Source organism: Triplophysa dalaica, chromosome 19, assembly GCF_015846415.1.
Source record: "Triplophysa dalaica isolate WHDGS20190420 chromosome 19, ASM1584641v1, whole genome shotgun sequence".
Taxonomy (NCBI): Eukaryota; Metazoa; Chordata; class Actinopteri; order Cypriniformes; family Nemacheilidae; genus Triplophysa; species Triplophysa dalaica.
Window position 1 is genome coordinate 10,670,602 of NC_079560.1, and position 21,288 is coordinate 10,691,889.

A 21,288-nucleotide genomic window follows, 5' to 3' on the forward strand; every position below is an offset into this window, starting at 1 on the left:
AAGAGGTCAAAGGTGTAAATCGTCTCATAAAACTCTATAGAAGAAAGAACAACTGCAGCAAAGGAGATAACTGTTAGCATAAAGCATAAGTAAAAGCCTTTAAGCAAATGTCTCAATTAATCAAATAGCTTTATAAGTTCATTAATAACATAATGCAGATCATTTAAGATCTGTGCTTTAGGGTAGTCTGACTCGCATTTAGAGTTTCTGCCGAATCAGACCTCACACTAAATGCAGCTCATGCCATTTGAATCTCTTCAGAGTAAATCATAGTCCTTAAAATAGTCCATATAATTAAATGCCCTCAAAATAAAACCACAGCATTCACACATCCACGTACGAAATGCACCATCATGAAAAGATACATTGGATCCAAAGTTGGCGGCAACATACAGTGCTAAAACGTTTTTTTAGACCACCACCCAGTGAAGGGTTTGTGCCACAGCTGCCCTAAACGAACAGCAGGCTATTGGTGATAACAAAATAATTTTTAAGTTTCTGTAATGCTTAATCTTGCACGTATGTGTAAGATATTCAGTCACAGTAGTATTACTTATGGTAAAATATAATTATTGATGAATCTTTGAATTTACTGTTTTACAATTTAAAACAATTTTTACACCATTTTATTTCATTTCTTAATTGTATTTTTTTTCAGATATACAATAACAGTTTACTTGCAGCGCTTAATAGAATACTTTGTAATAGTTTAATGTTTTTTTTCTGACTTCTAAGATAAAAAGATAAAAAGATAAAAAACATCATAGATAAAAATCATCATAAAATAAACACCATTTAGTTGTTTCAGTTTATTATTTGCGTAATAAAAGACAACAGTATTTCCAATTTTAGACTTTTTGACAGTTTCCTAAAATGTGACCCTGGAAAACAAAACAAGTCTTATGGGTAGATTTTTCGAAATTGAGATGTTTACATAATATGAAAGCTAAATAATATTTCTATTGAGTTGTTAGAACAGGACAATATCTGGCTGAGATACAGCCGTTTAAATCTCTGGAATCTGAGAGTGCAAAAAAAATCAAATTATATTGAGAAAATTACCTTTGAAGTTGTTAATCATAGGCACTGTGGCAGGCCATCCACTCACAAAAAAAGTTTTTAAATATTCTAGGTAGAATATTTCCAAAATATCTTCATGAAACATGATCTTTACTTAATGTCCTAATGATGTTTAGCATAAAAGAAAAAAGTATAATTTTGACCACTTCTATGTATTTTTGTCGTTCCTGTGCTACTTTAGACTGGTTTTGTGATCCAGGGTCAAATATGTGTAAACCTTTGGGGAAAATTTGATTTTTTCATCTTAAGGTTGACCTCTGCATGCGATTTCCCAAGTGGTCTAATAAATGTGTTATATGCGTACAGTACTAGTTTATTTTATGTCACAGACAGGACAAGTACACAAACACACACTCACCAGGCACAGATGTACCCAGGGCCACAAACACCACAGCTGTGACAGAGTCCTTAAGGCCTACTGTACAACCAAAGTGACATGCCAGATCTCCGGTAACGGCGGTCAGGACTCCGATGAGAGTTATGGAGACAATGAAGCAGGCCCAGCCGTTCCAGTACTCGGTGGGTGGGACAAAGGCGAACAGAACTTTCCAGAATACTGTTAGGAAGTGCATGATGTAATCGAAGCATGAGGGCAACCGCTCTTCTCCGCTCTCCTCCTCATCATCGTCACCTGAGGAGATTACCATGCAATACTGCATTAAATTCAACAGAATCAGTGTAATTGTGTTGTGTTACAAATGTGTAATGTAGCCTACTCCTGGTCATAATTTTGTAATTTTGGGAAACATCATCTGATTGGCTGTGATCATATCACATGGTGGAGAAGACCTGCAGTCACCAAAGGCAGGCAAACTGCTTGTTGGTACAAGATGTTACACGAAATATGAATACAAATCAGCTGTGGTGCACTAACAAAATGATGCGTGTGTCTTTGTGTTTACAATATACAGAGATACTGACCTGCACTGACAGTTACAGCGCTTACAAACTGCTCTCTCCAGCTACTGCTGCCCACCACCAGTGCCAAGTTTGTCTTCTTTATAAGCTTGTCGACAGTATTCTAACCAAACACCAAACAAACACACACATATTAAGACATTAAATATTCCCCAAAACATAAGCCATCCTCCCCAATGTGCCCTTGTACAAGACAAGTCATGGATTTAATATGACTCTGTTTCGCAGCTCAAAAGTAACAGAGGTCCCAGGCTCCAGCTAAACTGATTGTGGTAGGAATGTGGGTGTGCGGGCATCACCCCGTCAGAATAAAATGTTGCCAGTCTGTCCCAGCCATTTGCCTGTTGGTATTTTGAGGTCTGTATTTAATCTGGGATGGAGAAATAAAATGTGTCCGCATAAAATCTCTACAAAAACCCTGAACTATCTGACCGACTGTATCAAACCTGTCACCATGGTAGCTGGGAGGCAGCGATAGAGAAGAGGAGAAGAATAACAAAAGCTGTATCATCCACCCTTAGGATTTACCTTGAATTCATAGGATTCTTCGATGACCACCTCCATCTTTGTGTGCTCTCCCAGACTCGGGCAACCCATCTTGGTCACTTCTTCTTCATCTGCTCCCACCGCCGGCTTGTTATCATTAGAGTCTCCTGTCAGTTTATGACACAATGAAAATGAGCAAAGATGTAAAGTGTTAATATACTACATTTAAAAAGAATTCACCAAGAATGAAACACACCCAGGTAGTTTTTAGTTTTAGCTCCTCGTCTACTAAAAGAATGCTGAAAATAAATTAACAGCATCCAAAGGATCTCAACATCTGTGAGAAACTGCGTGCAACACAGGATGCTGCCAACTTATGAGATCTGGCATACTTGACTTTAACTTCACAGCATCAAGTGCCATCCTGACCAATCTACCCTGTAAACGGTCAAAAATGAGTATGCCTAATGTATATATTATACCGCTCTTCATCGTTTAATCAACATTTGTTGAAGTTTCAATTGAAAACGTACATAAACAACTCATTAGAATTAAAAACTGTTTACTCCATGCGCACTGCGGGCCGACATAGCAGGAAAGTGTGTCACTTCTGTAAATAAGGTGGAATTTATAAGCTTAAATACTTTTGTGGCAAAAGAATGACAATGACGTTTTAAATATGCATTCAGCTGTGCTATTTTAGCAAATCGTGGGCGGTTAGTCAATAAGTAATGAGTTTTCGAGCTGAACCAGATGCAAGAGTGGTGCAATGTCTAGTTTAATTTGTGATTTTTAATGTATGATGCCGAAAAAATGCTGCATATGCATATATTAAGGTTATTGGAATAGGAAAAAGAAACATTCATGTATAAATAGCATCAACATTCTTAAATGGATCCTGTAAAAGGTTTGAAAAGAACAAGAACTTGAATAAGAGCAGTAAATATATAATTCATGCACAGAAATGGCCTGGAGATATTGCTCCAACATGGCTGCCTTCCCTGATTCCAGTTACTATCTGTTCATATCTCCCATAATAACAAGTCACCTATTGTATATTCCCCATTGACGACCATTGTTTTCATGAAGAAACCTTTCAAATGTGTTCTTCAATTATTCAGAGACGGATGTGGAAGCAATTAATGCAATATTAAAGAGAGAGAGTTTTGCAATGACAGTGTTGGTGAAATAGAGGTCCAGCAAAATCTACTGTACTGACCGTGTTTTTGTCCTATCTCCAGCAGCACCGGCTCTCCCAGGTGAATGGTGAAGGTTTTATTTTTCTCATATTCTTCGTCATCAATGATCTGAACCTCCAGGATCTTCCTGTGGTGGGGAAAGAAAGAAAATGAATGGTAAGTTTAACTGTTGTCTTTAAAAGACAGAGGACAGTGAAGGGAGTAATAAAATGATCTGAGAAGCACAAACACAAAAGATCTCTGTGTATATCATCCATAAAGTACTTTGATGTAGATTATCACATTTAATTTAATGCAACAGTTTATGTAAGAATGGACTTATGAATGATTCACACAGAAAAAAGTGGCCCAAAGAGGTTATGTAAAACCCACAATATTCATCACAATATACCAGTAATCTGTACTGTATTAATCCGTATTTTTCTATTGTTTTACCGTAAAGCTAATAAAAAATTCTTAACCATTTTTGGTGAAAAAAAATTAAGTAACATAAAATAACTCTTTATAATTCATAAATTTCTTATTTTTCATGTTTCATTGATAGATTTTGTTAGACATTAGCTTAACATGAAACGTTTAACTATATAATTGTACAGTGAAATATTAACAGCTAAATACAGACTTTTTCTAAACATTCTATAAAAAAGAATATATATATATATATATTTCAGTGTGAGACCCTTGTTAGCAGAAAAGCATCCAGAGGGCATCTTGTGTTCCCTATTATAGGAGTCCTTTATTGTTAAAAAAGAGTTGCCTCCCTGAGAGAGGTACAAACACATCAGCCCTGAGTTTCAGTACAGTAGGCAGTGTTTGTGTGCCAAGGGAGCAGGTGGTTAGCCATGGCTAATCAGCATTTGTCATTATTAGCACACAGAACACTTGTGGTCATGGTTGATAAACACTGATTACAAAAACGTGTACAATAGCAACAAGGAAACAAGGACAGAACAAGAGAGAGAGAAAAGAAAGAGAGAGAGAGAGAGAGAGACATAGATTCATTTAATATAATAAGTAGTGGCACGTCATAACCACAATGTTATGCAATATTTAAGTGAAGTACAACTTTGATTTCTGTAAAATGAGACTAAATGAGACTAAATGTGACGATCCTTTTCAGACTGAACAAAAACATTTATTTCATTTATTTGCAAAATATGACGTGCTTTCCAGAAGATTAAAATTTTTACAGAAATCTCTATAATGAGTGAATTCTTTCTAAAAGATTTAAGGCGCAACAGAGGATATACAAGTTCTTAAATTCATTCAGTTTAAGATTTTGGAAAGATTTTCACATTTGGCGGACAAAGGGATTTACAATGCATTTAATCTGTCATTGTTTTGGTAAATACACTCCCTGGGAGTCACCACTGACCATGGGTCTAAAAGCACCATGCTCAACCAAAGGAGCTTCAGAAAAGCTAACATCCGCACAGGAAAAAAGGAAATTGAAAAGAAGCTGGGCTTTAAAAAGCAGACAGAGTAAAAGAAGAGACTTGATCACAATGCACTGATAATTACAGCCAATGATTAATGGAGAGAGAAGAGCCAAAAGCTCTTTCAAAAATCTAACAGGAAATTCGTTTGTTAGTCTTACACACACGTGCGCGCTCGCCCACACACACACACACACACACACCTCTTTTTTCACTGCAATCCTTCTATTAAGCTACTACTAATCTTCTCCTTGCCCACCTCTCTTTGTTTTGCTTGCACCCTTTATTGGAATTGTAGTTGTGTGTAATTAAATCCATTAGTCCTTGTTCGTTATTAATTAGACCACCATGCTAATCACACATGAATAGATTTGCTTTAAACATTTTATATGTTTTTGTTTTAATGGAAACTGTAATGGTGAACACTGGTATTTGGATTCTATTGTTGTGATGTAAGTTGTGAACCAATAGAACGATAAGTCGTATTTGAATAATGCCCAAAACAAACCACGAAAAGGAAATTTGTAAAGGTTTTAATGGAAATAATTAGAATTTCTGTAATGGATTTTATTGTTTTCTTTCAGCAGGGTAACTATACCCATGTGCTACAAACTATCGACAATATTGAGTTGAAGCTTGACTTAGAAAAATGTAATCGCAAATCAAATCGCAATTTGATTTTTTTACTCAAATCGCACAGCCCTATATGCACATAAAAATCTGCAAACTTGACCATGGAAATCTGACTTGGCTGCATTTAAACCTGCTATTATAATCAGACTTTGATTCAACCATCAAAACGGATAACATGGATGTAAAGAGGATCCTTGTTTTTTTTATTTTACTCATTTTGTTTTTTAATGTTTATATGGACCATCAGAAGACAGAAAGGTCCCATTGAAGTTGAACACACAGGCAGATAAGAACAGTTGAAAAGTCAGGAAACAATTAAGCATAATGCCAGACATCCACGTTGTCGTCAGCTCGCTGAACAGGTATCTTAACTCCACATGGTAGCTCTCAGCTGTAATTAAAACTATTTCTCAGTGAGGCGAAGTCGCCCCTACGTCCCAAAAAAAGAAACAGATGTGCATAAACACAAACTAACAAGAGACCCTAATGAGCTCTGAAATCCACAGAGCTGCTCACATCCGAACCTATTTGCTTCACACTCGCATGAACACATCATATACATACAATATTCGCAAATACAAACAAGTACAAAATGCATACAAGCAAACACACACAGTAAGACAAGTGAAGAAGACACTTTCTGTGGGATTCAATGGAGACAGAACTTAAAGGCATAGTTCCCACAAAAATGAAAATTCTGTTATTATTTATTCCCCCTCTTGTTATTGTAAACCTCTATGACTTTGTTTCTTCCCCAGAACATAAAAGATGATATTTTGAAGAAAGTCGGTAACCGAACAGCGCCGTTACCCATTCACCTTTACTGTATGGACACAAAACCAATGCAATGGGTGCCAGTAAACAACATTCTTCAAAATATCTTTTTAGTGTTCTGCAGAAGAAACTCAAAAAAGTTTGAAAAGTAAATGATGACAGAATGTTCATTTTTGGGTGAACTATCACTAATTTATTGGGGAAATTGGGAAAAATGAACACACAGACTCACGCACAGTGTCAACGCAATAATAAATGAGTATATTGTGTTAACAATGAAAATATATCCTTTATCCGCCGGATTCTCTCAATCTAAAGAGGGTCTTTGTGGATCATGCGTGGGCTGCGAAGATGACAGTGCGAGCACAGGAGGCGTAACATTAAAAGCTCTATTTAAAATGAGTCATTTAAAGCCCCTTCGGGCACTGCAACGCAGGTAAGATTCTCATGCATTCATACGCATTGAGAGGACATGAGGCAGGTGTAAACACTGCATTGTGTGGGGCGCAGAATGCACAAAATTATAGGGTTGGCATGGCAACAGGTAGCTAGAGTGCAAAGACTGATAAAAGTATATGCCTCAGGCAAGGAATGAAAAAGATGGAGTGAGAGAGGAGGAGGTGAGAGATGGTGGGTAAGTAAACAGGGGAGGACTTCGAAAGAAACGTTTGGGAACGCAAAGGTGAGAAAATAACGCAACTTGTATTCTCCTAAATGAAATGGTAGATGGTAAATGCATGCGTTAATGTTGCGGATGTGAGGGTAAAGAAAACAGCCAGACAATCAAAGAAGGCGCTGTAAGCATAAACAAGAAAGATCTTCAGATCAATCTCTTTCTCGTGTTGGAATACACACACACTGCAAGATTCCCCTAAGACACTTCTCCTCTTTATTACAAATTCATGAGACCCTGCAGAGAGAAAAACAAGGAAAAGTTCTAGTCCAATGGTTCGCAATTGGTTGGATTGATTGTGTATTGGACATCAGGAGCGTATACTTTTTTGCAAGGGCCTTTGAGATAGATGAAGAGGTATACAGTTACAACAAAACCAGACAGACAACCAACAACAAATCTTTGCGAGAAGCTATCGAGAGGAAATGAGAGATGAATGAGGAAACACTGTAGAGACAGACAGATCTGATGAGGTGGAGATTGCTAAATGCCCTGTAGGGGGAGCTGTTTTCTTGTAGGTCAGTGAGAAGGGCAACAAATATCTGCAATGGACAATTGCGGGATTGCTCTTTAGCTTCAGGCCAAACTCTTTCACAACAACAATACACATACACACATAACAAACATCATCATTCAACACACAAACTGCAACACACAGGATTTTTCATTCCGCCTCAGGCTGGGGGAGCTGCACAGACTTACTGTTCAACTTGGTTGCCAACATGATCTTTCTGAATCCATGCATTATATTCGCAGTCTCCTAAAGTCATATGATAGTTTTGTGTGAAGAACAGACTGAAATGTTAATTGACAGAAATAGAATATAAGACATAACCATGTGTTCAGAGGTGTATAAAGACCTTACATAATGAAGCATAATGTTTTTTTTTACCTTAGAATGAGCTATTTCTATCTACATATCCTTGCATGGATTTCACCATGTTTCTACAGTAGTCACAAAAGGACAAACTGCTCTACAGAGCACACTTAGTAAATACGATATCTCCTTCGGCAAAGTAGTGAAAACATGACATTTTTGTTCCGTAGTGCTTCGTAAGGGAGGGTTGGAGTGAGTCGTTGGTTGTAATTCGCAACCTCACCACTAGATGCTGCTAAATTTATACACCGGACCTTTAAAAAGCATTGACTACAAACATTGACTACAATCTGTTAACAATATTTCTTAATATTTCTTAATTTATCTGGCAACTGCATTCTCCTTTCGGTCCGTGTCTGATGTAAGGATTTTCTGGTCTGTGTGTACAGAGACAAAGGACATCATGGTCTAAAGCATCCCTTTTTCATGCAAATGGAGGAGCTACAAGCGTCGAAGCTGACTGTGGACCTGCGCTGTAAATCCATTAAGACCCGACGGGATGAAATCAAGCACAGATAGTGAGCGCTCACACGCGGAGTCTAACAGCCAGGAGCAAATCCCTTCAAGTTGTTTAGGTCCAGAGTTTCAAGGGAGATCAGAAAATACAAAACGCTAGTCACGGCTTTTGAAATTGTAATTTACAACACGCAGCCCTACGAAATTCTCAACAAGAGCCGCTTGTGCCAGACACAATGAGAGATAATAAAAAAAACACACCAAGCAAATGTTTTTCAGTCAGCGCCTAATGAAAACGCCATATGGCTTTCTGGACTGATCTGATTCTAGTCTTTAGAAATTCTGAATTACGTCTCATTCAGATCAACACACAAGCCCACCGTGACCATTTGGTGTCTTTAATGTGGGACTTAATGAAGCATAGCTGGATTAGCCATGCTTCCTGATGCTACCTGCTACATGCATTAGCATGCTGATAAAAAGCGCGTCTTTCTCGTCTCCTGAGATGTTTTTATTTTTCTTGTGTTCTTTATCGTCCTTCATCACTCCACAGCTCTGATAAGGGCATCTCTTTCACTCATTCATTAACTATATTGATTTTTTGGTCCTGATGGTAATCTCCACCACACAGAGATCGCCTTATAGCCTTGATTTTGTTTTGTGAAGGCTGTGGTAAGCTTTGCTTTAATGAATTTAAGTGACTGCTGTAGAAAAGCTCATTATGTGTGGTTGCAATGCTGCATGGTTGAACACAAAAAAGAGACTTCTCAGAGCTTCTAGAAAACCATTTTTAAGGCTGCAAGGTGTGCTTTAACACATATGTCGGTGTTTGAGAACTTAAATAGATTTCATATCATTTACTAAATGTTTATGTTTTGGGCAAGAAACATCATGGATGGACAAAAGCAAGGATTGCAAATCTCAGTTAAAAATATTAATAGCTTATTTCCTTCTTATGTCACACCTTCACTTCGCAGATCCATCTCACATTGACTGTCTGGCAAAAGATGGAAACAAACATTAAAGCTCCACCGAAGTCTAAATAGACCCTAGAAGCCATGTTTAATTTAACACGTAAGAAAACATTACAGTGAGGGATAGACATTTAATGTCTGAGGTTATGTTTTATATTTACAAGCTTATTTTAAATTTGGTTTATTTTGTTGGCTGAGGTATTGACTGTGAGGTACGCAACAACACAGCACTGTACCCCTCTTATTGCTTTTACAAAACAGTTACCACTCAATACAAATATTAAAGCCAAACAAATATGTATCAATGCGACTTTCAAGAAGTAAAATCACTTCCCTACGTTGGAAAAAACTAGTCCCTAAGTTCAGCAAATGTAATGTTTGAGTATACACAACAGAAAATATGTTTTTGATTATACACGCATATTGCTATAGTTGCAAACGCACAGTCAGCTTGCACTGGAGTGTTGACGTACCGGCTTGGCAGGGTTGCCAGATCTGTCAAACAAAATCATTCATCATGAGTCTAATGTCTCTAATATAAATATGAGAAATTAACATTCATAAAAAAATCATTGTTAGATAAACAGCTAAATAACAATCCTTCGACTCCAAATCTGCGGAAGAAAACAACACGCAGCAACAGTTAGATGCACCAGTCCTAGCTGTTCTTTATCATAAGGAAACAAAAAGGAAAATAGACATTAAGATAGATATTAAGAAAATTTGCCACTGCCATTACAATGATACAACTCTCAATATGGCCACTCTCACAAAGAGCCAATCATCAATAGAAAAAAAGTGATGATTCTCTGGGCCGGGGTTCCTTGACGTTCCTGTCAGCATAAGTAGCTAAAGTAACCTTGAAATTTTTTAATTTTTAGTGCTGTGGTCTCATCATAACTGAAATAGCTGCCCGGAGGCTCCGCAAACATAGCCGCCGAGTGGCGCGACTTCCATTAACTGGCTTTTATAAAAACACAGCGGTTGACCAATCAGAGACAAGGACTGGAACTAACACTCGTGTAATACAAATAATTGAATCAATCACACTACATTAAGATAAGAAACTAAAGTCAATTCTAAAGGGCTCAGCATACTACATTCGAAAAACGACCGTCTGTGACCAGATTTCAAACCAAATCTGGTCCAAACGACAATTCGTTTCACTAGTTCCCCGTCGCCAACCAAACAGAACTCTCCAGGAAAGTTTGTGTTTGCCAATAAACACCCTCGAGCCACCTCTGGTCCATGGGCATTACGTAATAGGTGGGTGTGTTATGTAGCGCCACCTTGTCTTTGTGAAATAACGCAGCATTTTATTCAGCCTGGGTGACGTTAGATAATGTCTACATAAAAAAAAAAAACTATAACACACACCTCTATGATCACTCTCGCCACGTGCGCAGAGGCTATTTGCATACGTCATGTAAACAATGCCTCCAGAAACATAGGGGTGTTGGATTGTTCGAAAACACTGTAACGTTGCTTAACGTTTTCGAGCTTCGTTTTACCCCAAAATGCAGAACGAAAGCGCAATTCGCCTGGACTATGCCAAGCCCTTAAGGGTCGAAATACGCCAATACTGCACACTCAATTACTCACCCTCACCAAACCGGACTTTTGTTCTTCTGTTAAAGACATAAGAATTTTTTTTAAATGTCTGGCCTGTTTTTACTTCTGTTTTGAAAGAATAACAGAGTTATATTCTTTGAGTGACATTTGCTTAAACCTAAAAACGGTTGCAGAAGCACAGCTCTCCTTTCATCTCCCGGTTTTGAAGTTGTACAGTCAAAGTTTGGATATTGTGTAACAGTATTGCATGCTTATTAAGAACTAAGAGAGAGGTAGTTAAAGAGGGAGACAGAAAAAGAAGGTAGAGAGTGTGGGGCTTAAGGGATCAGCTCAGTTACACAGTTGAGACTCATAATTACAGGATAGAGAGAGAGAGAGAGAGAGAGAGAGAGAGAGAGAGAGATAGAGAGAGAGAGAGAGAGAGAGAGAAAGATATATATATATATATATATATATATATATATATATATAGAGAGAGAGAGAGAGAGAGAGAGAGAGTTGTGAGATATGATCAGATGAAGAATATAATTAATTTGAGCACTGTTCTCTCTGGCACTGGAACCATATACCTCTGTAGTCCCTAATTGTTTAACTTTACCCACGTGGGTGAGACTCAGGCAAGGGCAAGAAAATACCATGAAGCGAGGAGGGAGTACTGAAAGGTGCGATTATTAATGTCTATCCATCCATTATCCATTCCTTCATTTTTTTAGTGTTATGGAAAATGTAAATCACACACCATGTTTCTATAGGGTTCTAAGAAGACTCTGGGACAGGTACTGTATGTAAATATTCTCATAAGGTAATTTTTTTATCTACTGTAGTAATAACAACATAGTTGTGTTTTTTGGGCATTGTATGCAAATACCCACAGTGTTTTAGCAAGAGATTAATTCTGTTTTGGCTTCCGTACGCTCTAAATTTCTCATCTTCTGAAAATGTTTCTTCACCACAGAGTGCCAAACACAAATTGAGGCTTTAAAATTCATCCCGACAGGCTTAAACGCTGTTATGAAAAAGAAACGACCCGCGTTATATTGGAATGGTCTATATTTGACTGAATAAGACTGGAAGAAGGGTACAAGTAACACATAAATGTAAATGAAATTGAGCAGGAGGATGGATGTGTGGCCACCTACATCAATGTACAATTTGCCCAGAATTTCTTGACCACCCTTACTATTAGTCTTATTTTTAATCTTAATTACAGTTTTCACTAACATGCATAAACACAAAACAATATTCAGTAAAATATGGTAATGGTGCAAATGTGTTTTGGAATGGCACCTTTGCTACCAACTAAGAGCCGAGAGCAAAGCTAAATTATTTATTTGTATATGTTGGTACGTCAGTGCCTGTCTGTCTTGATGCACACAGCTGTCACATTCTCAGCCCATTCCTAGAATCACTAGTGGCATGAGAGTTGCCCGCCGAGTCCCCGGACGCTCATTATAAGCTCCTGTGAACTGCATCACAGCACACCATGCTGCCTTTAATTTCTGCACCGCAGGTTTATGTGCACATTGAGCGCTGCCACCAGGGAAAAACAAATAACACTGGATAAACAACTGCCCTGAAAAGCCACGCATGTACAAAACAGCAACTCTGTTTAACACGCTGGCATGTAGCCGCAGTGCCGTAAAATATCCAGCCAACACGCTGGCAGAAAAAGCATTTCTGTGCGCTAAATAGATGTGTGGGTGTCAGAATGTGTTCCGGGAGAGCGAGTGGGTTATGGGAGTGCGAGCGGGCATGCAAATAAGTGGTACGGTGACTTACGGTTGCGATTTATGCAGGCTGTTAACCACACCCAGACAGACGACATCACTGTGGTAAAATATGGTTCGAGCGGAAGAAGAGACGAAAGCAATGAGATCCCATCGTTTCATTTTCAGTGTTGCAATCTGTCCAACACACCCCTGTAGTCACGTTCGATCAATCCTTCTTTAATGACCTGTGGGTGGATGTCTATTTCTGTCTGCATACTGGCATGGACACAGGCAAGGCTTTGACTGGCAATGGCACACATTTTTTAGGCTCAGCTGAATGTCACTCACGTTATGGGATGTTGCCAAAAAAAAGAATCGTTTATAGATGATTCATTTAAAATGTCTGCTCACATGGCAGTAGTTTTCACACAGAAATAATTCTGATATAATAAAAATGTCTGATGGCACGGCAGAGCAAAAAGGTGTTGTATAAGAAGCAGACTTAGAAAAATTCTGAAAACAGTGTGTTAGAAGGGTGGAAGCATGTCTAGCTCTCAGACAGTTCTCCAACACACACAGGCACACACACACAAACATACACACACAGAGTCAGAGAATGGTAGAATTAAAAAGAAATACCAGGTCTTGAGTTGGTGTCAACAGGGGAAGCAGAACCACAAAACAACACAAACACTTAATAGGAAAACAGAGGTCCTGTTGAAGTCAGATGGTTAAATAGATAATAAATAAACGTACACAACATATACAGTACCTTGAAACTAAAACAACACCATCATACTTATAATCACACACATACTGGACCCTTACTGTAGACATGATACACTGTATAGGCAATTTTATGTCAAATTTGCAGCTAAACATGATTACAATACATATGTGTCGAATAGACAAAAGCTGCTTTGAGGATCTGATAATATAAAATAATTCAGTAAATTGTACACAATCTAAAAGCAACACAGGAATTCATAACTATTTTAAGCTGTTTCATTCGTATGAATTCATACCCTAGACTATAAAAAAATGGAAGAAGCATCTCCATTCACTTCCAAAACTTAAGCCAAAATATCAATGATATGGCCGCTGATATGTTGCGCTGATGACATGTGTGTGTGTGCAGTGAGAGAAAGGTTGAGCTGTGGTATGAAGTCCCGGCCATATTCCTCCACGCCCCTTTTATAATATCTTATGACTAACTCTATAACTGAATCCTGTTTGTTTATGTAGAGAGCGTGGGTTTTATCATCTTTACTGCAGCGGGACATAGTGGAACGATCAAAGTGCTTTGACTTTATTTTTCAGGACGCATGTGGCCCGCCTGAATTGTACGATCTCATTTGTGACGTAAAAATTTTGTAGTACAATTTATCTTTTGCATAAGTGACTGTGAGAATCTGGATTTCGTCCTGTCCTCTACAAATATTGCATCTGTGTTTAATAGAAAGTTCATATATCATATGTATTCATTCGTATTCATTCCTATTAGTATAAGCTTCTATTCACATAAGATGTGCCTTACTTTCTTGTTGTTTAACCTCGGTCAAAGTTGTATCATGTCTTATGCTGTCTTATGTTGATATAAGTATATGTTGTTCTCCATCTCAAGGTTCCTAATGATATCTAGGGACAATTGTTTTGATATTGTAACATTAAATACGTGATCATATCTGATTGTTCAGGAGGAATAAGACTAAATAGAAAGTCTGGTGATTTTCCACTCTGGTGGTTTTATATGACACCTCCTGTTTCAAGCATATAAATATTAGTCCTTAATACAATAAACTTTGGACTCTGATTGAGCAAGCACTTGTGTCTGTGTCAAACTTTGTCTCCAGATCTGCAAACTCTGTGTGTTCCGTCGGCTAGACTCTTCAACCGTAGAATATTGTTTAGACAAGCGGACATAAGAAGTTTACATTCTTACAGTGACGATTAAGATAGGTGTGGGGCAAGACTGTAGTATTGCTTTATTTTAAGATTTCCTTTAGATCTGTGGTTAGAGCATGGCGCTAACAACGCCAAGGTCATGGGTTTGATCGTAGGGACTGCACATACTCAGAAATAAATGTATAGTAGGCTACAATGCAATGTAAGCTACTTTGAATAAAAGAGTCTGCCAAATGCATAAATGTACATTGTTTGCAATTGTTAGACATCTGTTGTACATTGGACACATAATACAAAACCAACAGCTATTGTTTTGGATTGGAAAAATACTGACATTTAAAATGGAGAAATTCCAGCGAACTTCACACTAAACATGGAAAAGACACAAGATAATAGTATTTTACATTTGTATGATGTGTAAATGGCAAAAAAGTGTAGGGGTTGTGTGTAGAGTCAATCTCACATTACATTTACATTTTGAATGAAGTGCTTGCTTTTGCAAGAGATGTGTTTGTGCTTTATAGTTTAGAAGTACGCAGAAATTGTAGGCCTGCTATTTCAAACTTCTGAGCACAAATACATTCAAAACATCCAGTTGTTGTTTGGAAAAAGGCACCGCATTAAAGCACAGGCACAAACATTCCACTGCAAAACAAATCTGATGAAACTGAAGCCGCAGTAAATCATACTTAATTTGAAAAAGATTGTACATGTTTAGCCATATAACTTTGATTTCATTTCATAATGGCGCTTTTGAAGTCAAAGCACTGCAAAGATGAAATTATATTTGTATCTGGAAAATGACTCCAAACCTAAAATAAGACTAGAAATAAAGGGCCAACCGAGGTAAGCCATGTGATTATCTTCATTAGAAAAAAAGAGAGGGAGCGTGGAAAACAGGAGGATGAGAACATTATTCCACTGATAAATTAAAATAGAACTTAAGCTGTATTGTTCTCCCCCGTCTTCAAAGTACTGCCGAGGATATTATAATTGTGCCATGCTGAAAGAAACTCATCCTGAGTCTTAATTCATAATTCAGAGAGGGAAGAGAGAGAGAGGGATGATTCAAAGGCTGGAAGGATGGTATCAATGTCATTGCTAGCTGGAAGGTCTCCTGCAGTCATTACTTTCCATCAAACCCTTTTTCTCATCAAAATCACCCGTCATACAAACCATCCAGCCAATGAAAGCTGTTTATTAAGATAGAAAAATAATAGATAAAATGTTTCCAAACCATGGTTGAGCTGAGACCACATTAATTCGGATTAACTAACAAAAACTTTATCCACACTGCATTTTTGTACTGTTTTCCAAGAATATACTGTAAATACTTAAATCCCCTGACTGCATATGCAAAGAAAATGTAAAGAAATGCAAAGAAAATGTAAGAAGTGTGGACATTCATTTCTGTCACGTATTCAAAGCATAATATTTTTTTATATTTATGAAGCTCATTTTCTATATTAAACACAAGAAGAATAAAGAGCAAAACGACATATAATATATAATACATAATATCTACCCCCCTCAATTTATGAGCCTCATGTGCAGATAGATAAACTGGAGTAGGATGGTCAGCCAACAGCAGAGAGGAAATACATTTTTAAAATGTTTTGACATAACACATTTCATTTCCAATAAGAGGAGAAAATTAAACGAACGGACAAGATCCTATAAAACCACAGTGTACGGGTGATAAATATATGGGAGTGTGCTTCTGAGGACTGATTCATTTCATTTTTGTTACTCCTATTAAATCTTTAAATCATTTGGAACACGTATAAATTTGGTTGGGTCGAGCGTCTCACTGCAGATCTGTATAACCAGTCCTGCATGCTTGAAACAAACTCAAATCGCAGCACATGTCCTCAATGTCAGATGGTTCTGGGTGCAAAAGGTGTGAAAATGACTGCCAGCTTGTTTGTGGAGATGTGAGAGTAGAGGCTAAGCTCCATATGTGTGGGGTGCAAACACAGGGTTGACAGAACACAAGAGCATCTGGGCATCATCACAAGTTCTCACTTCTCTGCTTTCTCTCTTTCTCTCTAACCCAATCTCCCTATAACCCAAAGAGCCTTTTGAGGCTGCTCCGTGCATGCTGTTCTTCTGAACCCGTTCCAGATTCTTCAAATTTATTTTTTTATCAAGAAATGCCCAACCTGCATTTGCGGCGGCTAAGATGCAGATTTGCACACCGAGACTCTAGGCGAGCGAAGGCTATTTAAAGATGTATTATGCTTATTTTGGACGGTAATCTTAATAAGGTTAGGGGAGCTGTTCGTTCTCCAGCGTTCATTCATAGTCCTGGCCCTTGGTTCATTTCCATTGATCTTATATACTCACTTTCTTTTTATCCTGCTCTATTTGTGCAGGCAGTGTGAAATTAAACAGCTTATTCCTACACTATCTGGGATGGATAGAGTGATGAAAATATGAGTGAATGATTTGAAAAAAATCTGACCCTTTGATATGAGGGAATCTATTCAAAGTATTGGAAATGCTGTTCGAGTCACTACCACCTCATTTCTGCTAATGAGAAAAGCTCAGAAATTAATAATTTGACTTGAATGTGCACTGTGACACTAATAATCATTACTGACTGAAATTCAATGGTTTATTTATTTTTACTGTAATGCCACTAATGTACTTTGCTTGACACAAACAAATAGCCACAAAAGGTGAATGGTTTCATTTCAAACCTGATAGTTGGTTTTATCATACTGATGGTCAGTCTCTCCCAAATATGTAGTCGCAGGCGGCCTACTGCTGTAAATATTACTGGTAATGGATAACAAGAAATTGAAGGATTAAAGAGATAACATTTTATGTAGAGGGACTAATATGATGGTGAATCATTGCTCCTAAAGGCTTTGTGAATTGAAGTGAATTTAGAGCCATAGCTTATGGAAGCAGCATTAGCAAACATTATGAGCTTGGCAAGGCTTCTGTGTTCACCCATTTGTATGAGGAGACGTGAGGCTGATGAAGTGTGCAGGAACTTGTTTTCAACAAGGGTACAAATAGCAAAATGCTAATAAGCGCTGTCACCATCTAAAGAAAAGATCCACTCCATTTAATTTCTCTTTTCCATTTTAAGGAAAAAAAGACACCAAGATGTTTCGTCTCCAGTTGAGCTGTCAGAGATAGGCTTGCATTTGTCTTCTCTGACAACAGAAATCATCAATTATTAAACAATAGACATGTTTGTTCGCATGAATACACAAATGCATGATGTTGGATGCGAGAGTGCGTGTGCTTCACGGTCAATATTGTGCAATTGCAAAAATCTATCACCTTAACATTAACATATGTTGCAAAAGCGATGTTAAAATATGTTGGTCTTTGTTGTGTGAAAGGAGCATTGGGACTATGAAACGAAAATTAAGATTACTGGAAGTTTGCATATTTATTATAAAGAAACCAAATTTGCATATATAGAATAGCAATACATAAATGAGATATATTATTCTGTCAGAATATTAAAAACAGGTTGAATCTGCAAGATCAATTCTAGTAATAAATTTTGTTCAACTAAACAGTTGTGTAGCAGACATTTTATTAATGGATTATACCACAGTTTTATAATGTTGCTTCTAAGCAACAAACATTTAGGCAATTCCTAACAACATAGAAATATTTCTAAATGTTTTAAAGTAAGTTTAATTGCTACAAATATAAATCATTTTTTGAGGTTGTAAATCACACTAAATAGGTTTTCTTCGGGGTTCCTCCACTGTAGGAGGAAACTACAGAGGTGTAACTAGTTACTAAGTAATTAGTTACTGTAATTTAGTTACTTTTCCCTTGAAAAAGTAAAGTAAGGGATTACTCATATGTTTTCTGTAATTTAATTACAGTTACTTTTGATGTAATTAAACTAAATACTTTGTGAAATATATGCATGTGCAATAGTGTAATTGACATCAAAATTCAAAGTCTTACTTTAAAATCTGTGCTTTAATGTATAATTCTCACATTTGTAATACTTTGGTTAATAATATTATTTATTTGAATGATTTAAATAAGCTGTTTCATGTCTATCCTTGAATCACTTAACTAATCAAGGTTGATATAGGATATAGAAAGTAATTAGTAATGAGTAACTAAATACTTTTTGGAAAGAGTAATTTGGAAAATAATATAATTACACTATTGAATATGTAATGAGTAACTAGTAATTAATTACTTTTTCAGAGTAATGACCACCCAGATAATCGTAGCGTGACCCCCAACAAAAATGCTTATTTGTGTTCTTAAAGTTACCCCTTCAATGTTGACCCTTTCTTTGCCAAACAATATGCACTCTTTGCTTAGACAGAGAAGGGATGAAAGGATTTGTTACCAATGAAAGATGACAATTGAAAATTAGTTACCATTACCTAATTTTTAGCTCCATCAAATCTGACGGTTTGTATGATAATCTAAATCAGGTGAGATATTCAGCATGTTTCTGTCAGCAGGTCGATTTGTCACGCCCGGCGAACACGCAGAGTCGGCGAAACCCTTTAGAAGACCGCTTGTATCGATCTGTTCATTTCTCACTTGCGCGAACCGTCATCCTGAGCCTCTGCCGAACACATATTTTCCCGCTTACATAAGTGCACTCATAGCCCACTTCATGCCCTTTCAACTCAATTTTCTTTGGCACTGATATGATATCTTCATATGGGAAAAACCGAACTAACGGTAAAATTAAACAAGCAGTCACATAAATGCATAGTGAATCACTGTGGGATGCGGGCGAGAGGTGGCGCAGATAATTCTGGAATCAGAGCTGAGATTCTGTGTGTTTGACATTCACTCTATACATTATGATATTGCTTACTAACAAGAAGAACACACACACCAAACTGTATTCTTGAATTATAGCCTAGCCCCCCAGCCCAGACCCCCAATATCAGCCGGTAATGTTGGCTCTCATTTTTAAATGTGATCCGACACATACAGTATACCCACAATCCCCTGCCCTGCTGGGTTTCAGCTCCGTCATAGTTACTGCAGAGGAAATAGGCATCCCTTGTGCTTTTTGACAGAGAGGGTTAAGCGCTGTGGTCAGCAGAAATATATTGACAAACACATAGACAGGCTAACAGTGTTTTCACACCTGGCTCATTTGTAGCGTTTGTTCTGGAACCTGGACTCCTTTCTACCTTAGTTGGTTTGTTAAGGCATATATGAACACAGCAACTGCACTCGGATTAGCAATAAAAATGGTCTGAGGTTGCCTGAACGAGATGGTCTTGGTCCATTTGAAAACAAACTTTAGAGGGATCACTTGTGGTGAGAAAGAAATCTGACCAAAAAGGACCAACAAAACAGTCTACAGGAAATATGAGGAAAACTTAGATTCATACATAATCTGAAGTCTGATGCTTTCCATTGATGTATGGTTTGTATGGACAGGACAATATGTGGCCAAGATACAACTTTTTGAATATCTGGAAACTGAGTTTGCAAAAAATCGAAATATTTAGAAAATAAATCAGTTGTTGATCAGATTCGCTATACCAGGCCGTTGCTAAGAAGAAACAGGTTTGTTTTACTTCTTTCTGTTGGCTTAGCGCTGTAATGACATTGTGGAGAGTAGGTGAACCCATAAGATGTAATTCTTATCTTAACATAGATACCAAACTTGGGTGGGTAATTCCCATACAGCGGGCAGCAGCGGGCAAAGCTTGTAGGGGGGTTTCCAGCCATTTTTGTCCGCGATTTTGCTTTATCCACTCAGTTTTGATATATTTATGAAAGTTTACTACATATCTTCATGGAACTTGATCTTTATTTAATATCCTTATGAGTTTGGGCATAAAAAACGACAAAAATATATTCATTTACATATTTGTGACGTCATCGCATCGTTTTGAGTTGCAACTTACGTCTCTACTGTCTGAACATTCTGTATTTTAATACAGCTTACTGCCCACGAAAGTGTTCTCATTTACATATTATATGTTTCTGATGTCAGTTTGGATTTCTAACGACGACATTTATGACAAAATCCCCACTCACACCTTAAAGAGCATCGATTTTGGCTATATTCCTCCAGACACTGCATACACAGCCTCTGTCTGTGTAATCATGTGCTTTAAAACAGTGTTCATGTTTATATATTCAAACAGTTGAGGTTTTGAAAATGCTGTTATGTAATCTTTCATTCACGAATCAGCCATTAAAAACACGTTTTCAATCAAACTGTCTTTATCATGTTGAATTTGGTTAAGACAGTGTTCGTGCTTTCAGCAAATTCCATGTGCATGAACAGAACATATACGCATACGACGAGGAGGATCATATCTAAATTCATATTCACTCAACCACCCACACATACACACAATTCCACCCAACCCCCAACACACTCTGCGGAGCGCTAATGCTCACATCTCCAGATACACACATGCACAAACTGGCACCCAGTCGTTCACCCAGCCCAAAATACTCGTACGCACGTACAGTTCCGTCCATGACAAACATGTTCAATGCGGCACATTCCATGTGAAACACACACACACCCACACGGTGCTTGACTCTTGCATCTTTCACCGGTTAGCCGGCGCACTGAACATTATGAGCGAACTGTTGAAACAAATTACCCT

At 37.6% G+C, this 21,288-nt stretch overlaps 1 protein-coding gene across 2 annotated transcripts in view; it reads right to left on the reverse strand.

Annotated features, from left to right (window-relative positions):
• slc8a4a (solute carrier family 8 member 4a) overlaps positions 1 to 21,288 on the reverse strand; it is a 46,042-nt gene that overhangs the window by 5,624 nt on the left and 19,130 nt on the right. For both annotated transcript variants that reach the window (XM_056731516.1, XM_056731517.1), the window contains 4 exons: positions 3,704 to 3,810; positions 2,527 to 2,651; positions 2,002 to 2,101; positions 1,439 to 1,711 (listed from right to left, as the gene is read on the reverse strand). In XM_056731516.1, the coding sequence (XP_056587494.1) occupies positions 1,439 to 1,711; positions 2,002 to 2,101; positions 2,527 to 2,651; positions 3,704 to 3,810 (605 nt within the window). The remainder of the gene's footprint in view (positions 1 to 1,438; positions 1,712 to 2,001; positions 2,102 to 2,526; positions 2,652 to 3,703; positions 3,811 to 21,288) is intronic.